Source organism: Nelumbo lutea, chromosome 8 (genome assembly GCF_056320005.1).
Source record: "Nelumbo lutea isolate HS-2025 chromosome 8, American lotus-T2T, whole genome shotgun sequence".
NCBI lineage: Eukaryota > Viridiplantae > Streptophyta > Magnoliopsida > Proteales > Nelumbonaceae > Nelumbo > Nelumbo lutea.
This window is the reverse complement of record NC_142691.1, coordinates 14,261,047-14,281,083: the sequence shown is the minus strand read 5'-3', so window position 1 is coordinate 14,281,083 and position 20,037 is coordinate 14,261,047. Positions and strand designations below refer to the sequence as shown.

General features: G+C 39.7%; 1 protein-coding gene and 2 long non-coding RNA genes across 3 annotated transcripts; 2 read left to right on the top strand and 1 right to left on the bottom strand.

The window, feature by feature from the left end:
* Positions 1-1,026: 1,026 nt before the first annotated feature.
* Positions 1,027-2,076, bottom strand: LOC148842888 (uncharacterized). Its single transcript, XR_016102830.1, has 2 exons — positions 1,652-2,076; positions 1,027-1,343 (listed from the first exon to the last, which is right to left on the bottom strand). It is a non-coding gene; the product is annotated as an uncharacterized LOC148842888 (long non-coding RNA).
* A 3,590-nt stretch (positions 2,077-5,666) lies between these two features.
* On the top strand, positions 5,667-6,990 carry LOC148842887 (uncharacterized). Its single transcript, XM_088958803.1, has 2 exons — positions 5,667-6,205; positions 6,755-6,990. The coding sequence occupies exons 1-2, from the start codon at positions 5,804-5,806 to the stop codon at positions 6,908-6,910; spliced, it is 558 nt and encodes a 185-aa protein (XP_088814929.1). The 5' UTR covers positions 5,667-5,803; the 3' UTR covers positions 6,911-6,990.
* A 6,028-nt stretch (positions 6,991-13,018) lies between these two features.
* LOC148842886 (uncharacterized) lies at positions 13,019-14,609 on the top strand. Its single transcript, XR_016103129.1, has 3 exons — positions 13,019-13,796; positions 13,972-14,129; positions 14,222-14,609. It is a non-coding gene; the product is annotated as an uncharacterized LOC148842886 (long non-coding RNA).
* The last annotated feature ends 5,428 nt before the right edge of the window (positions 14,610-20,037 follow it).

Sequence of the window (20,037 nt, the reverse complement as noted above, 5' to 3'; positions counted from 1 at the left end):
TAAGTTGAACGGCTAGGACTAATTGGGCTAAAGAGTGAACAAGCCTAAATAGCATTCTTATTAACTTGTAAAACTGAGATGAAATAAAAAAAGAAATATTGTAATTGCCACAGAGAAAGAGCACGATCTTCCAGGTTCCAGCAGGAGATGGACATTGTCCTCCGCTTCACCTTTGAGAATTATCTTGCTGAGATTAAGACACTCCTTATTACAAACTGGAGACCTTCAAAGGAATGTCTTGATAAATCCTTCATTTTTCATGATAGACTTGGTTCCATTTCTCAAATTCAACAAATTAACAATATTTTCTCGAAGTTATACATTGGAGCATACAAAATATATTCATTAATAAATACCCTTTAAAAACCTTTGAATTAATCTTTTCATCATTTTCTGCAAAACATATTAATCCCATTGACAGACAAAAGATTCAAATAGTCCTCCTGAAATAAGTGAGTCCCAGTCTGGATCAGATCATGGTTAATTGGGTGTGATGGGTTATATGACTGTTAAAGAATGATAGGTTTATGTCTCATGGAAATTATCTTTATTAAGCCATTTTGTTCATGATATATATAAAATATGAAAGCCATTTTCAGTTCATTTTATTAATTATATATATAATATTTTGATTATTTTCATTTTAATTTATTAATTTGTATAATATTCAAATCCGATGGATAAGATTTGGTTCGAGCCAAACACTGATTGATCAAATTTGGATCTTGGCATATCCTATTCCAATTTCCAATTTGATTCATTTGTGGCCCTTGTGTTAATTATTTGATATTCTGGGAAGGTCTAGTATCAAGATTTTCAGGCTCGTTTTGGTTGCAGTGCAAATTTCATTTGCATTAGTTAACATAAATTAAAATGCAAATAGGCTGAATGTAAATTCGTGTCAACTTTTGCTTCAGCTTATTTGTTTGGGAGAAGTAAGACGATATCATCCCCACGTTGTTTGTAAGAGAATGGAGGTTGGGAGGGTTATTTATTTAGGATTGAGGTAGGAAGCTAGGTGAAGTTGTCCCACTTTATATGAGTGGAATGTGGTGCGAATTTTGCATTAATTTTTCAGATGCAAATTTTACACTGTCAATAAATACACAAAAAAAAATACAAAGTTTGTATCAGATAAAAGCCAAATCATAATTACAAACAGATGCAAAACTGAACCAGATGCAATGTTTTTATCTGATTCAAAAGAGCCTCAAGGTTTTCTAATTTCCTTTTTTAACCCAATTTCAGTTCGTTTCTTCTACTGAACCAATCCTACCTCACGAAGTAGCCAAGCAACAATGAGAGAAGCTTTCCCACCCAAACTTGAAAAGAAGATCAACCGTCTGATTACATGATAAACACCAATTATTAAGTAGAGGTTATAGTCCCCAGATGCAGTTTGCAATCGAAAATTTTTCTAGAAATAATCTTCTATTCTTCTTCAAGGAGAAAGAAATAGATCATGCGTTATGTTTAATTCATGAAACCCTACCTAAGATCAGTACTTCATCGAACTTAAGGCAAAACTTCAAGCACAAAAATAAAAACCCAGATGGCCAAATTAAGTCGAATATTACAGAAGCTTAAAACACAGTAAGAGCACAGTGTACCTTGAACAGACAAATTAAAAAGAATATATATGAACACTTACCCACAGCAGTTGATCATGGAAGATGACAAATCCATCATCAAGACTGTTCTCACCTCAGAAGCCGATCAGAGGTTCCCCAAAGAGAGAAAAGAGAAGAATTAGGAGCTCCCTTCAGTCCAAAACAAGGGATCAAAGTAAGGATACACTGTTTTGGGCTGGAAGGAGCTTCCATTTCTGCAATTTTCTCGTTTCCATAAGCTTACATGAAAGAACTAGAGACTGGAGAGGGTAACAGAAGCACAAAAAGACATGAATCCAAAGAAAGGAGCATGGCTGGTGCTGGAGCAAGAGAGCCCGTTTCTTCACTCTTTTAACTCTCTTACATTCTTTCCTTGCATTTCATGTGGATCGAGCTAGTAGCCATTTATAGAATGTGGGCTCAACATCGATGGAGCATTGCTCTTCATGACTTGGCTCAAGCTCTAAATCTCTATAAGGCCTAGGCTAAAGTAAATCAAGCCTGTGTTTGGCACAGATTTGGTACCACTTACATTAATAAATCCTGGTTGTTAGCAGAAATTATGGAATCACCTATAAGCCACGTGGCGTGTTCCAACACGTCTTGTAATGGTCGGACGACACTTGGCATTCGCCGCATGTTTCACGAAATGCTGACTTGATGGTGAAGAAAGTGAAGGTTATAATAATAAAAATAATAATCAAAGGGGCAATCTTAAAGATTAAACCCAATATCTTAATCATCAAAATATTACCAAAACCACTAATCATTCAATATGAGCTAGGTGATTGTTGGCTTGATAACATCTCTCCATGCTCAATTCTAAGTCATGACCAGAAAGAAAAAGAAAATACTTAATGCCATTTCCATTTCTATCAAAGTATAGGAAGGTTAGATTTTGATAATATAAGCTGTACTTACCAATAGAGTTTATGTTTCTCTTCTTTAGTAGTGGTCCCTAAAGTCAGTCATCAACAACTCCCCAAAATTTTCTTTTAGCCTACAAGGCCTGTGTTGTCTCTTTCCTCCATACTAGGAAGCCCTAACCCTCTTTGACAAAAGAGTCTATTTCCTTAGTTTCCTATATTAGATGTATGCTCTATGGAGATATGAAAATGGGTTTGCTTTTTCATCATGCTTCCTTTATATGTCCACAGTGATAGTGATTCACCCCTCTTCCTCTCCTTTATGGCTTCCATGAATCTGATTCCTTGTTCTCTCTGGGCTTTGGATTTGATCTCTAGTGCAGTAAATAGTGAAAGAATCGAGCAATATATCTATCTACTAAGTATCATGCAATTATAGGGTAGAAATGGGTTGGAATAGACAATGATGTTGAGGCCATTGGAGAGCTAGTCCAGCCCATTCAGATGGGTTTGCGGGTTTGACAAGGAATCATCAATCGTGTTAAATAATGATAATAAAATATTTATGAATCAGCCTAGATATGTAGGACAGTGATGCCATAACTACAGAATATGATGAAGGATTAATAATCCATCCAGCCACCGCATTTGTTGTCGATGAGATGATGGGGTTCTGACGATGAAGCCACAGACAGAGAGGCCGGGCCAACATCCATCAGCTTGGACTCTTATTATATTTTTAAAGATTTAATATGCAGTCCAAGCCCAATAGATTGGGCCTTAGATCGTGTTTAGGTGGCCTGGCCCATTGAGAAGTTTTTTTTAAATTTAATAACTGATGTATAAAGAGTTAAAGAGAATTTGGGAAGGCCTTTGTTATTCTTGTGTCTCTCCCCTTCAGAGCAATTGTCCTCTTGTTGTTTGTTTCCTTCACCAAAATGAGGAAAAACTGGGTAACAAAGAAAGCTTTAAAAACTCTATGACAAATAAAGTTATTCATCCTTTGCCTAAGTCATTTCCGCTTGTAGCAAGTTTCTCGTTAGGCCCCACTTTTATTCTTTGGTTTTGAGAGAGAGTGAGAGACCCTATATTTAGTATTCTTGGGGGTTTTGACAGATAGGTACCTTAAACTTTCAAATGCAACATTTGAATACCATGAATTCCCAGAAAGTACACCAGAGTTTATTTTGAAATCCTTATATTTCTTCTTAGATCCATTCTTAGGCCAGAATTGCTGATTTGCAGCAAACGTGGATTAATTAGCAAAGAAGAAAAGGGTTTCATTTTCAAGTTCGATTTTTCTTACTTTCGAAATTGTATTGCCCTTTCTCCTCTTATGAAACCATAGTTCAAAGATCTTCATTCTCAAGTTCTTATTTTTGAATCCTTATATTTTTTCAGATTTCATTATCAGCTTTGATTGTTTTAAGATCATTCTCGGATAAAACAAAGGTGTCATTTAACCAGGGTTGTTTTGGTCGTTTTCATTTTTTTTTTCAACAATTCAATATATAAGTAAAAAGTAAAAATATAAATTGACATAAAAAAATCAAATTTAACTTTTACAACCTGCAACATTTAAATAATTTTACCACACACCGTAACCTAGATTAACAGCACTGGACTAAGGCATCCATTTATGAGGGTTCTGAGTGTTAAGTGTCGCATTTGAAAATTTGGAATACCTATCTGTCGCTACCCACCAAGTATACCCTATTTTCTTACATCCGACTCTACACTACATATAATGCATAGCTAAACCTAGGAGACTATCTATGCTCAGGGCAGAGGACCAATATTTGAGCAGTGGGATCCACATGACATGCCATGTGATTCATATCTAGAGGACCAGGGCCTATTATCAGATGCGTCTCCCTCACCTACCTATTAGATGGTGGGTCCAAATCTTGTTAATATGTGACAGATGGCAAGTTATGGCCCCAACCAAAACTTTTACCCAGTAAACCAGATAGTGAAGTATACAGATTAAAGGCAATCTTGTAATATAAAATTTCCTTTCTTAAAGTTATGTGAAATCTTTAAACCTTAGATTTCCCTACCTTTCCTTTCCTTTCCCTGGGTCTCAGGGTAGACCTGGTCCGATTGTAAGTACTTAGATGTGATTTGTGTATAATTTGGTGCTCAAAATGCTGTCCAAACCCTGATAATGAATGATCAATTTACTAGTCTCCTTAACATATAACCAAGATATCTATCAGAACCCTTCTACATGGTTGGGACCTATGTGTTTGTGAACTGTGTGTGAGAGATGTCTACGTCAAGCAACGCAACTCCCATCCATATTGAATTGATGAGAATGGAGATGAAAGATGGTGTACCCTTGATTCTCGGCACTGTGAGGTCACCATAGTGTCACAGTGTACTTGGTATACAAATTCGTCAAAATCCAGTTCAATATTGTTCTTATTCTATGTGTTGTGACTTGTGAGCTCTCAATCTCAACCATCTTGCACACATCTGATTAGTTTTTTTTTTTTTTTTTTTAATTTTGGCCAGCTACTCGCAAAGCTTGTTCAAACGAGCGCCTCATTCATGCAGTCCACCCGATTTTAGATGGAATGTTTGTTTGTTGAAACTTTCTTGTCATTCTCCATTTGTCCCTGTTAGAGACAAAAAGCATAATAAAGCAATAAATTCTGTCTCTATATCATGACACTGACATATCAGTTTCTCTTCTCAGATGGGGATATCTCAACCATTTCCAGAACCTACTCTGGTCTGGTTCTTCCAACAGATCACCCAAGGAACTGGCCCTTGGAGGCTTGGGTTAACTTGGGGACTGCATCTCCATGAGAGACGTATTGGGCTGGTTAACCAGCACTTGATCGTATAACCCACAGTTTTTTTCTCAGTTGACATTATCTAGGTTGGGGCTAAATGAGGCTAGCCTGCTTGTTGAGTTCATTTTTCACCCTTTCAGGACAATTAAGGGATGGACAGAGACAAAAACTCTAGTGGGGCATCCAGAAAAAAACAGACAATGGAGGGGAAGCTTCCACGTATGCTTGTCAGTTTAGAAGCTCATTCAGTGAGACAAAAATGCTGTGGATCAATCAGCCTCCCCCACAGACCTATTATCTCAAGTAGGGTTGCAGGGAACAACAAGTACCAGATCTCTCTCAAGCACAACCCCACCACTTTATTAATCCTTGATCAGAGGCAAAAACACATGGTTGCTTCTTTAAATTATTCAACCACCCAAATCAACCAGCATTACATTATTGAGTCTCCCTTGTTCTCATGATTCCAAGAAAGAGAATATATATTATGTAAATAGAGCCAAACCCATGAAAGGGTCACCTAGAGATGGACACCCATGAGAGGCAGAGAAGAGGATCCTTGGGTTCCCATGACTCTGGTGCTGGAATTCAGAGCCGGAGGCCTGAACCTGAAGTAGCTATCAAGCCAAGCAAAGCTCTTTCTCGGCTGAGCTGGGGTTTAAGAAGGTCCTTGACCCATTGTGACATCAAATACACTGGACCTGGGCGAGGACAAACAGAGGCAGAGGCAGGGGATCTGGTGGAGGCAAGGAAGTCAGTGTCCCATGTGGAAACAAACATATCATCAGTGGCTGCTTTCTTGCAGGTGAAGGTTCTGGCTGTTGACATGCCGGCACCCATGCAGGTACATGCCTTCCGGTGTGCTCGGCAAACCTTCGACAGCTTAGATAAGTTCAGTGCTAAACAAATGGCTTACAACATGAAGAAGGTAGCCAATCCACTTCATAAATTTCTTCTCTTCATGTATCCATAATCAGAATTTCATGATGGATGTTTGTTTGCCTATGATCAAGAAACAAAGTATGACAACATTGGTATTCCTAAAAAACAAGCTACCAATAGCCTAGACAAGCAACCTTCTGTAAAATTGAACTTCTGTCCTTTTCCTTTGGATTGTTCTTGCATAATTCAAATTTTTTCTTGCTTAAGTATGACAAGAATTGTCTAGCAGCCATGGCTAGACCTTATACCTATATTATTATATATCCAACAATTAGGAGTGAAACTCTGAAACCTGTGGCCTCCCCCCTTGCATTTTGTTGTGTATATAGGGAATGGATCCAATCCTATCTAAGAGACCTCATTGACCAAAATTGGATTCTTTTACATTATCATATACCCATCACACCTCTAGATCAGCTCCATAGATTCCATTGTATGTCAGCATCAATTAGGTTCTAGTTATCATCAATCAAATGTTCAATCTTTCTTCTCTTATATCGAAGAGGGTAATTGATGAATACATCTTTCATTGCAGGAGTTTGACAGGGTATATGGACCTGCATGGCATTGCATTGTTGGCTCAAGCTTTGGATCATTTGTTACACACACAACGGGTTGTTTCCTTTACTTCTCAATGGAAAATTTGTTTATCTTGCTGTATAGGACTAAGGTTCAGAGGGCAACAGTTTGATTAGAAAGATTTTCTTTTCTTGGGTTTGTAGTTTTGTACATGACATAGCATAATAAAGGGGCCCCATGTGTTGATTGGAAGATTCCTTGTAAAATTGGCGTTTTGAGGGTTTCAAACTAATCAGTGTTGCAAATTATTTAAAACTAAGTTAGGGTTCATGGAACCTACACTCTATAGGGCCCCATTCTTTCTTCAAATTTTCTGGTTCAATCAATCAGTGACTAATAAGTTAACGTTGTTTGTCCCCACCCCCCCCCCCCCCCAAGTTTCTTTTAGATCCTGCTCCAAAGGATAACCAGTTAGTTTCTTCCTTGGTTGGTGAGAGTTCAAGAAGTGCTTTTATGATAGCTCACTAATTTGCTATCACAAAAAAAAAAAAAAAAAAAAAAAAATTCAACACCCTCCCAACCAATATGATCGGCACGGCACAGTGTCAAATCATGTTGGGAGAAGGAACATCATTTGTTGGGAGGTGATCCCAACTCCGATGCATGACATATTACCATGGATGTGGGGTAAAAAGAATAATTTTAACCAATATTCTTTTAGTTAAAAAAAATAAAAAATAAATAAAATAAAAAGACAAGCGAGGTGACTAAGTGTGATAACATATCATGCATAGAAAGCTCGCAAACAGCCCAGACTGTTTTGTCTAAATAGCCGAGCCTTTGTCTGCTTATATGAGCATTTCCTCATATCAACCAATGAGGAGAAATGCTTGACTGTTTGGAACAAACATTATTTTGAAACTTCCTGATTCCATTTAATTCTTTATTTATCATTTTAATTAAAAGAATATTGATTGCAATTGCCCTCTTACCCCACATTTACATATGCTATCGTGTCACGTGCAGAAAGCTTCAAAACAGCCTATGCTCTTTTTCCCTTACAGCCTAACTTATCCCCACCAATGAGATGATCCCACACCAAAAGAGTAACCCATTTTAAATCAAGAATATAACTTTATAGTAGGCAAAATAATAGCACCCAATTTGTTTCTTGTTCAAGACTATGTCTTGTTCTTAATTTGATATGGAGAACCCTTGGATGTGTTATTATATGGATCATATTAAAACGTATTGGAATAAATCTTTGTTGACAAGAGATTGGGATTTGGCCCAAACATTTTATTATGTCATTTGGGCTTTTTTCAGTTGAGCTTAAATTGTCCGAGTGATGGCTCGGTTGGTATGTAAATTGGATAGTCCCAGAAGCCCTCTCATGAGATTGCCCCCCAAAACATCCTACAGTATATCCTGATGATAATATCAAAACTGATGATATCATCATCGAGAGATATTTCCAATATATGGCAGAGATGTACTGTAGGATGTTGTGGGGGGCTGATTTGATCTCATTTGGAGAAGAGTTATATTAAATAGTTGCTGAAAAGAGTGCTGTACTATGTCAAGGAAAAAAAAATGATTTAGAGCTCCTATTGGAGCACAAGGTGTGAGCTTCAATACAAAAGAAAAAAAAATTGTCTTCCCACATAACTCACCTTACACGTATCCCACTGCACATCTCAGCTTGTATTGGGAAGATCTCTTATACTTGTCATGAGAGGAACTGGTTGGAATGTGTAGTAAGGAGCACTCCATGGGGAGCCAATTAAATCACCCTTTGGTTGATCTTTCAATACAGTACCCCTCTCTAGATCTGTAAAACGGGTCGTGCCTCCCTCCTCTAGGATATTTTGGGGGATCGGCCCCGGCATGGCCTATGGCATAAGCTTGTGTGAGCTCGTGTCGTGTCATGGATCTAGGTCGGATGGGCTACAGGCTATGCCGTGGGCTTGGGCCTTGGCCGAATTGGGCCAAAAAGGCGTAACTGTTTATTTTTGTTTGTTTTTTTTTGACATTTTGATTTTTTTTTTATTTTTTTGTGAAGTAAAACTAAAATACATTGAAAAAAATCTAACAAAGAAATAAAAAAATTGGAAATTTATTTTATTTAAAATGTAATAAGTTACAATTGAAAATAAAAAAAAATACATTGTTGAAAAAATAACAAATAATTTAAATAAAATTGAAAAAAATTACTCCATCTCCTTGACTCCAAGTCTTCAATCATATGCTTCATCAGGTGTAATGCCCTTATTTGTCCTGTAATTTATCTTCAACATCCAACAAATCTTTAAAGTAGATGTCTTTTTCTTGTTTCTCATGGAAGAGAAAATGTCTGCCCAAGTGGCTAGTACCACCCTTGCTACTGAAGCTAAAGTTAATCCTACATTTTTGGCAAATGACACTTTTTCATTTCCCCTCAACCTCCTCTATTTTAAATACTTTCCAAATCGGGCTAGTGAACTTACTGTTGAGAAATTGGTTTCGGGGGAAGAAGTCAGCCAAAACCTCCTAAATTGGTGTGTATGACACTATGACAGTATGAGATGAGAGGCAGAGAGAGTATGAGATAATAAGAATAAAGAATTCAAAATTACTGAGTTGGTGTGATGAGAATGGTAGACGATAGAGGCTATTTATAGGAATTGAAAATAATTCAATTACCCAAAATACCCTAAAAATAGTAATTTTTAATTGTTGGGAGGGGTATTTTAGTCATTATAAAGTCATTTATCACTTTACTCAAATGCCCCCAAAGTCCCAAACTATATGTTATATTAAGGATATAGCTGTTGGAGGGACATTATTGTCTTTTTCTCCCCCTCCCCAAAGCCAAAATACATAAATAGTTATTGATTGAGGGATATTTTTGGAAAAAATCCCTTAAAAAGTTGAAACTATCCGTTTGGAGGGTCCCCCAAGGGCCCTAATGGCTAGTTCCTTGGGTAGACCGCATTTAACCTGTTGTGGGCCATGTCATACCAGGTCGTACCCTATGCCATGCTGGCAAATGGACCACAAGCAACACAACACGCATAGTCATGTCATATCGTGTCATGTCGGCCCTTGGACCTAAAACCCCTAGGCCAACACGGCCCATGTGCTATCGTGTCGGGCCATGGGCAACACAACTCGATTTACAACTCTACCCCTCTCTAGTCAACATATTGGTTCATATTTAGACTATATTTGGATGCGATGTAAATCAAGAACCGATCTAAATTTTACATCGGTTCGCTTTTATACGTGTTTGGTAAAAAAGTGTAATCATTGTCGACGTAAAACTACACTCTGGTTCAGTTTTGCGAGTGTTTGGATGGAGTGTAGTTTTGTGTCGATGATAGATGTAAAACCTCATCACATTTAAAGTTTTACATCGATAGTCGATGTAAATACTACATCGGTTTTATCGATGTAAAACTTAATCAACTTTTTACATCGATTTCAAAACACAATAGTTATATATATTTAAGGTTCAGTGTAAACGCCATCAGTGTATTTTTACACTAATGACGTTTTACACCTCTTCCAAACGCAGCCTTACGAATTCAAGTTTCCTCCTCGCAAAATGGCCTTCACATCACATTACAGTTGCACATGGGAAATGTTTCCCATACTTCATATTTTCATTTATAGGGAGATGCTCCAAATGCACGGCTGTAATTTCTGTGAGGTGGGTGTGAGGACCGTTTTGTGAGAGGAAAACTCAAATCCATATTTAAGGTTACGTGGAGAGCATAAGTCGGGTTGTTTATAAGAAGACCCAATCCGACCAAACTGACCAACTCGGACCGATCCAACCCGATTTGGTCAGGTTTTCTTCAATATTGGTCGGTTTTGGGTTGTAAAAAATTATAAACCGATGGTTCGAGTCGGTTTCAGCTTTCATGTGTGAAAATCAAAACCGATCCGAACCAAACCGACTTAGTAGTTAGTAGTTAGTTGGTAGTTAGTAGTTACAACCTACTTAGTTCCTACTTAACTAAGTTGTCTCTATCCTAATTACAACCTAACTTAATTTCTAGTCTTTTAGTTAGGAATGACATTAATGGCAAGTATTACAAGACAACTAGACAAGAAATTTTTTTGGAAAAGTTTAAAGAAAAGAATCAAAGGATCCTAGTTTCTATGGTCTTTTACACCAAATAGGCAACCAATTACAATTATAATTAGGTGTCCTTTTTTACTTAGATTAAAAGGTTTCTTGAAATATACAAATTTCAGTCTTCTTTCTCTAATTCAGTTTGACTTTCTATTTTCTTGATAACTTCTATTCTAACTTGGTCCGCCCCCCTTAGCCCCTTAACTCAAGCACAACCTCTAATACAATTTGACTCTCAAGCATGGTTGAACTTAGAGCCGAAACCGACCAGGTCAGTTTTGCTTAACAGAGAGTCTGTTTCGATTTCAATTTTAGATAACCCGACTAGATCGAATCGATTAGAAAAATCTTAATAAACCAACCCAACCCGATCCGTAAACAGCCCTAATCATAAAAAATGCAATTGAAAGCAATTTTGGAGTAACAAAACATAAACGATGGCCTTAGTAATGTCAGACCAGATTTGCTCCCCACGAGGCATTCTCCATATAATATGGAGCATATGCACATCTCGAAGTTGACGTGCGGTGGGGCACATGGGGTTGACTCCGGATTTGCTCCTCACTGCCTGGCGCCTCGCAAGTTCCTCACAAAACGTGGGACGCCATGCGTGAGTTGCATACACGAGTGGAGAGCCTTAATTGCCGTTAGTCACCATTCCATTGGCCCCCTGCCCCCCGATCCGAGTCTTATTTCTGATTTCCTGTTCTTTCCTGCTAAGCCCCTGGTAAATCCTAGCATCCTCCTCCACCGGTTGTAGTGTTTTCTCCAGCGGGCGGTGATTTCACTGACGACAATATGAAGTCTCCCTGCGATCAGAGAAGAAACGAGACTGACAACTCTGTTGATTTCTCTTTTCCTGCCTAAACTCTCATCCCTGTTCCTTTTCACGAAGGACCCAAACTAATAGATAGCAAAGTTACGATTCCTCGTCGTCGTTGTCTCTTGTCTCCACTGTGTCACAAGCCTACGATTCCAACTTGCTCGGTTCTCTGTCTATTCCATCGTCCGTTCGGTCGAGATTTATGTACTGATAGATAGCAAAGCTAACAACAACGGATTTTCTTTTTAAATAAAAAATAAAAAATAAATCCCATATCTCTTCTCTTCTCAAGCTCATCATTTCCTTCCTCCCTGCATCGAACCAATCATTTACAATCCCAAAGTCCCAACTTGACCAAGCTTTCTACTACTACTACTACTTCTCGATTGCGTCGCCAAATTCAACGTTTTCTCGGAACACCAGCCCTAATTTTCCTTCTGAAACTCTTCCTACTTGTCTTGTAATTCTATGGCTCAGCTGTTCAAATCCAGGTCTTGTGGACCTGGACGGATATCGGTGTTGGAGTTGTCCCCTCCGACACCGTCGTTATATCTGACTGAGAATGAATACGAAGAAGGAGAGGAAGATGATGATGGTGACGATTACTTTTCCAATCCAATATCCACTCCGTTGATAATTCCTGCAGGGAGAGAGGGAGGTGCCAGAGATGAGCGTCATCATTTCCCAATTCTGGAAATTTTGCTAGCGGCGTTAAAGAAGTCGTTGGTGACATGTAGCATGGAGAGGGAAGATATTTGTGGCATGGATATTAGCTGGCCAACCAATGCCAGGCATGTCTCCCACCTTACTTTCGATCGCTACAATGGCATTCTCGGTTTGCTCGTTGAGTTCGAGAATGATGTCCCTTCTAGGGTCCCCAGTGCCAGGTTTCACTCTCGAGCTCTGTCTGTGCCTCCATTTGTTTGCTTCTTATGCTCCAACTCTGCATCTTCTCTTTACAAAAATCCTAAAGTTATAAGTGCGGTGATAAACATTCCATGCTTTTGATTTATTGTTTTGTCATATTCCAGTAGTTTTTGCCAAAATATTTCCCAACTCTGTAATTTCTCCTTTCTTCCGGGTAGAGTTGTCAGTCTCATTTCGTCTGTGATCGTAGAGAGGCTTCGTATTGTCGCCGGTGAAATCGCTGTCCGCCGGAGAAAGCACTACTCAATCGGTAGAGGACGCTAGAATTTAGCAGGAGTTTAGCGGGAAAGAACAGGAAATTTGAAATAAAACTTGCAGAGGAGGAATACTCGGTGGTGGGAGACAGCGATTTCACCGGTGAACCAATCTGTTAATCATTATGTTGGTCACCTAAGGAGGTGTTTGGTTGGTTTTTTTTTTTTTCAAAAAATGCTGAAAATATTATCATGGCTAAGAGGAAAATGAGAATGCATGGTCTGAAAAACACGAAGGTATTTTCTCATTTTTCTACCGTTGCTTAGCTGACGTGGTGATGAAAAACAATGGAACCAAATAAAACCATTGCATCATCGTTTTCTCAAAAAAAAAAGGGGGAATTTACCGCTCAGGCACGCACATAAAAATTAACCCCCAAAACCACTGTACTACTCGTTTTAAAAATACGGTCTTTTATTTTTTGAAATTTCGAATCTCCATTCACTCCACTGGCCCACAGCCACGTCAACCAAATGCTGGAACATTGTTATGAAATACCGAAAATTCCCCTTTCACCTATCATTTTCGCGAAAATACCCAAAACACCCCTCAACTACCCCAAGCGGTAAGAGGTAAAACCCCCCTATCTATAGTTTTTCTCTCTCTCCTCCCTATTCCCTTTCGTTCTATCTCCTGACCGAACGGGCATCCTTCTTCCCTTGCACCGACGTCCTACTGGCGTTCCACCTCTCACGGTGCCGACTGATTTTAGCTCGAGCGAATACATTGAAGTAATTTCTTTGCTTCGTCTGGAAACATCACACTGCGCTTCTGTCTAGAAAGCATGCGTTATCGCCAAAGAATCGACATTGGATTCCAGTCATTGACGTCATTCTCACATCAGGCGATGGACACTGGTCACCTTGTTTTTCTCATCCGGGATCCGGTCAAACAGGGACTTTATTACCTTAGCTTCAGAAAATCCGTATTCAGGTTTTTCAAATGCTTGCCATTAGGGTTTTTTTTTTTTTCGTTTGTATGCTAGTTAAGCCTAGATGGACATGTTTTGTGGTGATTGAAACACTGATATTTCATGTCCTATAAAAACTCCTTTTCTATTTCCCGCAACAAGAGAAGGAGGTTTCGTCTAACATATTTTTTGTTGGAGAGCCATGAGTTCTCAGTCAATAGGAAGTTGCTACTCCCCGTAAGTATCTGAAGTATGAGGTGAAACATTGCAAGTGTCGAAGGAAATGTATTATTCGGGTCTCCGAAAATTCCATTTAACCCAATAGGTTATTTTGCATTTGCTCTGGCAATCTTGAGGTAATTCTTTATTAATATTCTCAAATACATCAAATGGAAATTCTATGGTTTAATACTCGTGTTGACCTGTTTTTTGCTCCGAATGTGAATAGGGTAGTCAAACAATTCTGAAGAAATCAAACGAGTCTCAGATAGAGACACACATCGACATCGATGGTCGTTGCAACTATTTTCGTTGGACAAATCCCATTGGACTAGATGACGGAGAGTGGGGTATCTGGATGTCGCACACAGATGGGGTCTATTGTTGCATCTCAGAACCTACTATTGAAAGGGATGAAGACAATTAGATTTATACTCATTTCATGTGTTGTATTTAAATTTTCATTTTTTACTCAAGAGGTAGACGTGCGTGATCATATATTGTTTATGAACCAATTACTCACCTAATGCCCATCCTGTCTCTTGAAATTTAAGTTTGAACAATTATTAATCACTTGATATAGTCCATTTTGGTAATCCATTGAACAAGTATTATTCGTGTGTATCCATCGAAACTAAACTAATTAATGTTTCATATTCATACATTACGAACATGACTCTGATATTCATTGCCTAATAATCGCGTCACCATTTTTGGTTCGTTTAGTCTACTTGGTTAATTGAACCAAACAGTCGAACTGACGACATGGCAATACCCTCCAATGAACATTGGGTTGGATTTCTTTGCACCCACCGTGATAGAATGACTCACAGATCATCGGATTATCCATGTCGGATGTCCCAATGACTGGCTCAAGTCAAATTCGGGCCCGTTCAACCTCGGATGCAGGTGGTGTGCAAGTACTACGTATGTCCCAGACAATTCCACTTTAGGTGGACCATTACTTTGACCAACTGAGATGGAATAGCTCACGGTTCATCGCAATGTCCATCCCGGATGCCCCAAGCACTATGTGTCCAATCCTAGTCCGCTTTGGGTGGAATTACTATTATCTACAATGATGCAATGTGGCATAGGTCATTGAACTGTCCGTGTAGGAGGTCTTAATGACTAGCTCAAGCCAACTCCGGGCCCGTATAGCCTCGAACGTGGATCAATAGTGTCACCCGTTGGTGTGCAAGCACTATGTGCGTCCCAGCCTAGTCTACTTTGGGGTCGAATTGCTATTACCTACCTCGATGCAATGTGACATAGTGTGACGGTTCAGCCACCATCAGCGCCATCAGCACGTCATCTAAGTGTTTTGGGTTGGGTTCTTGTACTCTTTTTGTAAGGGGGGTATGCCAATGTCAATTATGTAAATAATAGCATGCATGTACAGTATTTTGATATATCATTTTGTCATTCCCCCAAAAGCATAACGTACTCTTTGAGGGGAGGTAGGTAGTCGAGTGAGCTCATAAGCGTGTAAAGGTTAAGCACAATATCCCCACGACACTGTACTGTGTGCTTGTGCTTACCACTGATTAATGCAATACAAGTTGTCTTTTGTCTAATTTGTGTGCACTCCTGTTTCCTTTTGTGTGTTGTTACTTGCATTTGTAGGCTTTCTCGACCCCAATCGAGCGCCGCACGGGGCCCCGTCAATTAGCCCCGTGACAGTTGGTATCAGAGCTTTTTTGACACTAGCGGTTTTCAAGCCCAACGAGTCCCTGTCGTGCCCCGCAACAACACCAGCCCGATGAAGAATCGTGATACGCAAGAGGAGATCCAGGAAGGGATCTCACGGGTTTATGATGAGGACGAGCCTAGAGGTAGCTCTCCCAAAGACAAAGGCGTCAGCTCAAAGCATAGCAAGCGTGACAAGTCAGTTGACAAGCTTGCGACCATGGACAAGCACATCATGCGCTGTGAAGCAGTGGTTGGCGAAACTTGTGACCATGTGGACGAGCTTCAACTCAACCTTGAGACCATAGCATCGGTCGTAAGATTGGAGGACCAGTCCGGTGATAGCTCCAACAGGCCAGACAACCCACTAGAAGACCTGGTGAAGTGCCTACAGATCCAGCTCGAAGACTTGAAGGGCGAAGTGACCCTTCTAAAGAGGCTGATGGCCAGTACAGCCAGCACACCTGCTGCTCCAGCCCTTCCAAAGATCAAAGTCTGCGAGCCTACCTCATATGCAGGGACCCGCGATGCCCGGGAGCTTGACAACTTCCAGTGGCAAATGAAACAATATTTCACCGCCGCCGAACTCGTTGAGGAGGCGGCCAAGGTGCGTACTGTTGTTATGTATCTTACTGATGTTGCTATGTTATGGTGGTGCAGGAGATGTGCCGATGCGGAGCGAGGATTATGCTCCATTAATACCTGGTCCGTGTTCAAGAGTGAGATAAAGCGCCAGTATATCCAGAGAACGTGGAGTACCAAGCCCGTCGGAAGCTCAAAAACCTAAAACACATGGGCTCATTGCATGAGTACGTGAAGGGGTTCTCCGCACTATTGCTCGAGATCACGGACATGTCAGATAAGGACCTGCTCTTCAACTTTATGGACGGCCTACAACAATGGGCCGAGCTTGAACTCCAGAGACGAGGTGTGAAGGACCTCGCCACAGCCATGGCCGTTGCTGAACAACTGGTAGACGACAGGCGGCCAAGCAAAGACGGCCCCAAACCCAACTCATATCAAGGCGTAGGGAAGATTGGAGGTGATAGGAAACCTTACTACGCGCCCAAGGGAGACTCTGGACCAAGTAAACTCAACACTTTTAAGTTCTATAGGAGACCCGAGGGAGACTCTGGATACAGGGGTGGCCAGTTTGTGAAAAGAACACTTCTGGCACCATGCTTCATCTATGAGGGAAAACATTGGACTAAGGACTGTCCTAGTCGGGGGAAGCTCAATGCCTTGCTTGCAAAGCTTAGTGATGATGAGCATAGCGAGGAGGAGAAGGAACCAGGGGAGACAAGAATGGGGGCTCTACGAAGATTCAATGCAATGAAGAAGAAGACGAGCCCACAAGGAGCATCGAAGTTCAAGCTGAAGGGACTGATGTATGTAGACATTCGCTTGAATGGTAAGCCCACAAGAGCCATGGTGGATACAGGTGCTACCCACAACTTTATCTCTATGGAGGAGGCATCCCGAGTAGAACTTGCACCTACCAAGGAAGTCAGATGGTTGAAGGCTGTGAACTCTAATGCCAAACCCATACAAGGTGTAGCTCATGGGGTGGTCTTGCAACTTGGTCACTGGGAAGGGATGATAGACCTCTTAGTCGTGCCCATGGATGATTTTCAGGTTGTTCTCGGCATGGACTTCTTAACTCAAGTAAAGGCGGTGCCCATGCCCTTCCTCAACAAAGTGTGCATATTCGAATATCAGACTCCTTGCATGGTTCCAGTTATGCTAGAGACAACGTCTACCCCCAAGACGCTCTCAGCATTGCAACTCAAGGATGGAGTGCGGAAAGGAGAGACCACTTACCTAGCCACATTGGTGGACTCCGACCTGCCTGACCCACCAACCGAGCATATCCCGCCAGCGATTACAATGGCACTAGAAGAATTCTAGGATGTCATGCCTCCCACATTGCCGAAGAAGCTTCCCCCAAGGAGAGAAGTTGATCACAAGATTGAGTTGGAGCCTGGAACCAAACCACCGGCACGCCTACCATACAGAATGTCTCCTCCTGAGCTGGTCAAGCTACAAAAGCAGTTGAATGAGTTGTTGGATTGATTTGGCCTTCTAAGGCCCCTTTTGGAGCACCAGTCCTGTTTCAAAAGAAGCATGATGGATCTCTTCGTTTCTGCATTGACTACCGAGCTCTCAACAATAAGTAATAGGAACGGGTGGGGTTTGAATGTGACTTTGGGTTATAGGCTACACACTAGAATGTTGGGTTGGCTTTAAGCAGTCGCAAAATTTTAGACAAAAATAAAAACAAGGGATGGAAAACAAATTTCTTCGATAAAAAATAGCAGGCAGGCAAGAACTATTCTTCATAATCCAAAGAAATTTCAGTGTCGGTTATTTCTTCCAACAACAAGTAATAGGTAGCATGAAATTGCCCAATTTTTTAATATTGCAATACGAACTTTAAACAGTCCATTTAGTTGAAATACCTTGTTTGAATGTAGTCGATTTTCTGTTTGTGTCCGTGCAAGGAGCGAAAAAATGTCAAGCTAAAAGCAATGTTGATTCTTTCGCGATAACAAATGCTTTCCAAATGGAAGCGTAGTAGGTAGAGGTGTAAAGTGGGCCATGCCAAGTTGATATGGCACAGCTCGTGGGGCGGCCTGCACTAAAGGCGGGCCATGCTGCTCTCCTCGGTGGAAATTTTGGGGGTTAGCCCGGCACGGCCCATGGCCTAGGCCCAGGAGGGCCCATGCGCTCACTGTAGGCCTGAGCCAGGCCAGGCTGCAAGCTGTGCCATGGGCTTGGGACGTGCCGAGTTGGGCCACAGGGTAGGCCTTAGGCTTGGATCGAACCGGGCTACACTTTTTTTTTTGAAACTTTGGATTTATTTTCTAAGTAAAATTGTAAAACTAAGATATTTAACTTTCCTTTGAACTTTGGAAATTGGGAACTTCTTAAAAAATTAAGATCTAAGTTATCTAACACATAACTGAAAAAAAATAAAAAATAAAAACTTAACCAAATTGAAATAAGAATGATGGAATAACAATTTGGAAGAAAAATATGAATTTTATTTCATTTAAATTTGAATGATACAAATTACAAATACAATGATTGGATCATTGCATACTTGGATGAATCATGAATAAAATATGAAAATGGAATAAATTAATAAAATATAAAAAATACAATATGGTTACGAATTGAAAATAGAAAATTACATTGTTAAAAAATTAAAAATATATATATCAAATAAATTAAATAAAATTAAAAAAGTTTACAATAATTTAAAAAATAAAAAAATCCTATACTAGTAGTCAAATTCATGAATCATCATTCATGACTTTCATCATTTGCTTTGAGTGAAATATCTAGTGTAGTATCATGCCCTCCCTTGTCTTGTTATCTACCTTCTGCATTTAGCGAATCCTTGAAGCAAATGCACATCTTATGCCCTCATCGTTCATGCAGCTTCTCTTGTCATCCAACACCCTGGTACCTGCACTAAAGCAAGACTCCGATGAAACTGTAGACATTGGAGGGGTTGGTAGATCACGTGCCATGGCGGCGAGAACCGAATAATTTTTTGAATGTTCACTCCACCAGGCTAAAATATCAAAATTATTTGATCCTTCACCTAAATTAGAAAATTTTGCTTGTAAATAAAATTAAGTTCAGTAAGTGAACTTGTTGTAGAACTAGTAGATTTCTACCTTCTACTTATTAAATAAAAAAGTTTTTCTCTTCTACTACTGAGTTCAAGGTCAAAAGTAGATTTCCTACAACTTCAGATTCATACAAACTGTACATTACAAATAATAAATTATTAATTTATTCTTTTTTATTTCCTATATCAATATTCATATTTTCGCAATATGGTTCAAGTAAAATATCTAAACTTTCTTAATCCTAAGGTCTAATTAGATGTGTAAAGTGGGTCGTGCCAAGCCGGCACGGCACAACCCATGGGTGGCCTGCACAAAGTGTGGGTCGTGTCGCTCTCCCCGGTAAAAAAATTTGGGGGTCGACCTGACACGGCCTGGGCCCGTGCCGTGCCGCCAACCGGGTTGGTCCGTGGGCCGAGCCTTGGGCCAGGTCGGGCCGTGCATTAGGCCAAAGCTATTTATTTAAAAAATTGACACAAAACTTAAAATTTTAATTTTCTATGAATTTTGTGTATAAAATTGCTTATGTATGCAATAATTAAATAAATTAATACAATAAAATAAAATAAAACATTCATTTTATTAATATATTATATACTATATATTATTATATAATTATAATTTATATAACATTATATAACTATATATAAGTCTATATAAAATATAGATAAATATATATAAAATATATGGGTCGTGTTGGGCCGTGCCGACATGCGGG